Source organism: Mesitornis unicolor, unplaced genomic scaffold, assembly GCF_000695765.1.
Source record: "Mesitornis unicolor isolate BGI_N332 unplaced genomic scaffold, ASM69576v1 scaffold8973, whole genome shotgun sequence".
In the NCBI taxonomy this organism is placed as follows: Eukaryota; Metazoa; Chordata; class Aves; order Mesitornithiformes; family Mesitornithidae; genus Mesitornis; species Mesitornis unicolor.
The window spans coordinates 10,611-15,268 of NW_010172540.1; the positions used below are offsets into that span (position 1 = coordinate 10,611).

The 4,658-nt window shown below is 40.7% G+C and overlaps 1 protein-coding gene across 1 annotated transcript in view; it reads right to left on the reverse strand.

Moving 5' to 3' along the window:
• The window catches only part of LOC104537512 (zinc finger protein 644-like), a gene marked incomplete at its 3' end in the record, with an annotated part of 13,936 nt that extends 10,259 nt beyond the window's left edge, over positions 1-3,677 (reverse strand). The window contains 3 exon segments of the mRNA XM_010180415.1: positions 1-394; positions 561-1,116; positions 1,567-3,677. The exon segment at positions 1-394 is cut by the window's left edge and continues 34 nt beyond it. Coding sequence (XP_010178717.1) covers positions 1-394; positions 561-1,116; positions 1,567-3,579 — 2,963 coding nt within the window.
• Between the last annotated feature and the right edge of the window lie 981 nt (positions 3,678-4,658).

Here is a 4,658-nt window from a genome sequence, read left to right on the forward strand (position 1 = left end):
ACTGCTTTTGCTTCATCACATTCAGTTAGGAAGCTCAGCCCTTCTTCCTCCGATGCAGACACAGATGTATCTTCAGTCTTTAGGCCATTATGGTACGCTTCAAGAGGTAAAACATTCTGAGATAAAAAGTCATCATTCGATGCAAATTTCTGAGCGACAAACGGTCTGGGAATAATGCGGCGACTGTTCAAAGCCTTTAGGATCTTTTCGTACTTCTCTTCATTTTGCATCATCTCATTCAGAACGCAGATCGGAGACTTGTGCGCGTCCCACTTGGTTTTGCCGAGCCTCTTCAGGTGTCCTCGCACGTGATTAGACAAGCCGATTTTCGTATCGAACCAGCCTCCGCAGAGCTGACACGTATGCTCAGAGGAAGTCTCAGATTTCTCAATCGCTACAAAGAAAACAATTTTCATGGGGTTTTTTTTTTTGACAATTATATCCAGTTAAACATCACGACAGCGAATCCCGAGGACAGGAAGAGAGGCTTTACGACAAGATAAAGCAAAAGCTTTATACCCAATTTTTTAAAGACAAAAACCAAACCAAAAGCAACTTACCTTTTCTAACACGTTTAACAGGAGTTCCCGTTCCAGTTCTTTTAAAATGCTGCATTTTGTCACTTGTTGCTATCTGTTCTGGCGAAACAACGTGCCGGGCTTCGTAGCTCAGTCCGGCTCGGTGGAGGTGTCCTCTGACGTGATTGGACAAGCCAACGCCTGTTTCAAAGGTTGCTGGACAGTACGGGCATGACTTCTTTTCAAGCGACAGATCAGTCCAATGGAAAACTGAATTATGCTTTGGCAACGCCGATCCTACGTTTTCTAAATTCTGAGGATCATGCAAATCATGCAGGAAGTTACTACCCTCAGCATCTTCGTAATACTCAAAATAAAAGCCATCGTTCTGCTCATAACCAAGCGAAGACTTATCACCGGCTTCATGATCTTCCATTTTACCTTTGAATATGGGGAACAGGTTTACGTGCTCCTGATTGAGATCACCGTAAGACTCATCCTCCACGGACTGTGTAGTGTAATCACAGAGTTCAACGTTATCCCATGAATTTTCATCCTCCGTTTCATAGCTGTCTTTTTTTTCGGCAGCGTTAAGTTTCTGTAAAACAACAACAGTCATTTTATGCAGAAAATCTGGACAGCAAGCCAAACCATCTCCTGCAACAGAGCCTTCCCTCTTGGATTCTTTAACCACTCTTTTTACAGCTACATGCCCACGATCTTTACAGCCTTCAGCCCTTTTGCAATCAAGATCATCCGAATCCATCACAAACCAATTATTACAGGGACTACTCGACGAAGAAAATAAACTTAAAGAACCGACAGAGTTGGACTCTTCCTTTTTTAAATGCAAAGAGTCACCAGATTTTTTAATCATCCTGTAGTTTTCACAATTGTGTCTATATAAATTACTGCGTGTTTTGACACTAGCTTTCTGCTTTGCTGCTCGATGAAAATACTTAGGTTTCTGTTCAATACTAGGTTTCTGTTCAATACTATTGCTAATAAAACGGGTCTTGTTTGCAGAACTGAGATTGCACACACTTACAGATGACTGCGAAACGCTTTTCCGAGCCTTCTGTATCCTGTAGGGCCTCTTGTGAAGCTTTGTGAAGTTACTGGACTGCGAAGTAGAGCCGAATGATCTTTTTACGTCCTGCTTTAAAACGGAGTTCTTTGGAAAAGTAGAAGATTGCTTGATCAATTTTGTCCTGCCACCAAAATCTAAAGATTCCTCTATTACGCTGCCTTTTCTTTTTTCCAGCCTAAGGTGGCTACCAAAGGGGTCAATGCACGATGCTGGATGCAAATACTCCATGTGTTTTTTTAAAACGCTTCTGGCTGAAGTCGTAAACGGACACATCTTACACATGTACGTCGAGGACTTTTTGGAGGATCCCAAATAGGAATCTTTCAAGGATTTCTTCTGAGTCTTCCTCTGCGACATGTCGCTACCGATCATGGAGCATTTGACTACAGCTCCGTGAGCGATCCCTCGATGGCATTCCAGTTCATTTTCTGTCACAGCCATGAAATTGCATTCCTCACAGCAGTAATACCTTTTATCTTTTTCATGGGTCTTCGCGTGCTGCACAAACGTTTTGGGGCAGTTGGTACCAAACACGCACTGCGGGCACTGCAACCGTGCGCTCCTGCCCTCATCCTGAAGCTCTTTCAGCTCACGGATTTCTTCCATCAGCTTCTGCCTTCTTTCCTGGTGAATTATCATGTGTTTCAGAAGCGAATTACGATCTCGAAATGTCCTTCCACATTCCCTGCAAGCATAGGGCCTGGGGACATTGAGATGCCGGAAATGACTGTTCCCATCTAAATGGTACATCATGTGCCTATGCAGATGCTTCTTCTCCCTGAAATTCACATTGCACTTCGTACAGGGATAAAACGATGGTTCATCTGTACTGAAAGTAGACGGCGATTCAGAATCGTTCTGTTCACATTTGTTTTTTAAAGAACCGGAAAGAAAAGTGCTAGTGTGAACAGGAGAAGTATCTTCTGCACAGTTACTACTGGGACTGTAAATGAGCTGCTGGATAGCATCGACAGCTTCCAGCTCTTCATCTGTGGATTCAGGCTTTACTTTACTCAATGAGTATTTCTGTGGTTCTCCTATTTGCAGCTCCTCATTCTGCTCTAAGAAGTCAACGTTTAATAGCTTTGATTTACCAGGAATACAACTAGTATCACCGAAACAGTCTTCAGTGTAGCGGGTTATTTTACTAACATCCATTTTCCTTTTGCGCTTTTTTTCTAAGCCTACTTTACAGTGAATGGGAGACTTCTCGATCGTTTCTTCATTGGTCATAAGAAACTGTATGAACTCTTTCTGCGGATCCCAGCTGGGATCACATCCCGCTCTGAAACCCCCTGTACCTGAGGAAATGCCTGTCAGCGTATCGACACAATCATCTTTTACTAGTAAGTTTTCATCATCCTCACAAACTTCTACTTGGCCTACTAAAGTGCTGTCTACACTATTTCCTACTGATTTCTGTGAATCGCAACCAATTGAAGCAGAGGTAGGTAGATTTTTAATGGAATGAGTCAGGGTCTTAGCATGTGCTACATCAGGTAATAAAAATAAAACTTGGTGCTGATTCGATTTCTGCGTTGTACTCTTGGCAGGCAGCTGAAGATCATGAACCACCGTCAAAGTGGAACAGGAATCTGCGTGGTGACCTACGGGCTGTCCAGTGGTTAATGAAACACCGCCTTTATTCATCGTGGAAGTCTTAGTTGAGGTGGAGTGTGAAACTGGTCCATTAACAGCAGTTCCTCTAGACAAGATAAAGTTTTCGCTAGAAACAGTAGGAGCACCAGTGTGGATAAATAGAGAAGCCTGGCCTCCACTTAAGGCTTTTTCACATCTGTCCCTCGATAGCTCCTCAGGCAGAGTCAGTGTGTTACTCTTCTGAAATGACGAGTCGCTCTCTTGTGGTTTAAGAATGCCACCGTCTTCCTCAGATAGGAAATTATCATCACACAAGATCTCTTCTTCTTCTTTAGCACCAGTGACTTCAGTATTTATCTCTAAATCATCCATATTGCTGGTCTGTCCATTAAGTACAATTATACTAAGAAAAAAAAACAACAAACAAGAAAAGAATCAGGCAATCACAGAAATAATGGCAACTGTAATTTAATTTTGTAATTGTAATTTAATTTTGTTATCGTTTTCAGGATCACCCTTCTTAACACTGATGTAAAAGCATGCTTTGAACTTCTTAAAACCGGACTTTTTTACTTAGCATATTCAAGACATGTTTAAAATTAATCAACAAAGCAATTTAAAAAGTATAACGTTCCGCTACGTTACATTAACAACCATACAGCAAACCAGTCACTGCCCAGTATCCCAGTTCACAAAAGCCTCAACACGAACATGTAAGCAAGATGGGGGAAATGAGACTGTAAAAAACCTGTGCAAACACATTTTAGATGCACGTTAACATAAACACAGAGTTTCTCTTTAGTTGCTTTCTAGAAGTAAAGCAAATTAGGAGTACAGGCTACCCAGACATCTGCTATTCATTTCAACCATTATTTTTTTAAACCATACTTCCCTTTAGCACCTAGGAAACTACAATTATCTTTACTGAGCTCACAGCATCACTTTATTCAAAGTGCTTGTATACAACTGCCCTGATGCTACACAGAAGCCTGCAGAAATGCTTCCTTTGGCATTAAAGGAGGAAACACAACTAAGATGATTTTGAACATCACGTTACTGACAGAGACACAGCAAAGGATCAAACTGAAGAAATTCACTGTCTCTCCATTTCCTCTTTACATAAGGACTCTACTTGCTTTAAAAATAAATACATTGGATCGTGCTTATAAGGCCATTTTAAATGAGAAGCAAATAAAAGGGCAACTTCTCAAACGTGGAAAAAAAAAAATCCCACAATTAGAAAAACATTTCATTAGGATTTACCTACCAGAGGAAATCACCATGTTGAATTCAGAGCATGACAACAATAGTTATCTACTAGCAGAGAGAACTACTGTTACTGTATATAACAGTGATATATAGTACATCATACATTATATAGAACACACTACATATACTACATATATAATATATATAATACATCATATATAGTGTATATATTGAATACATTA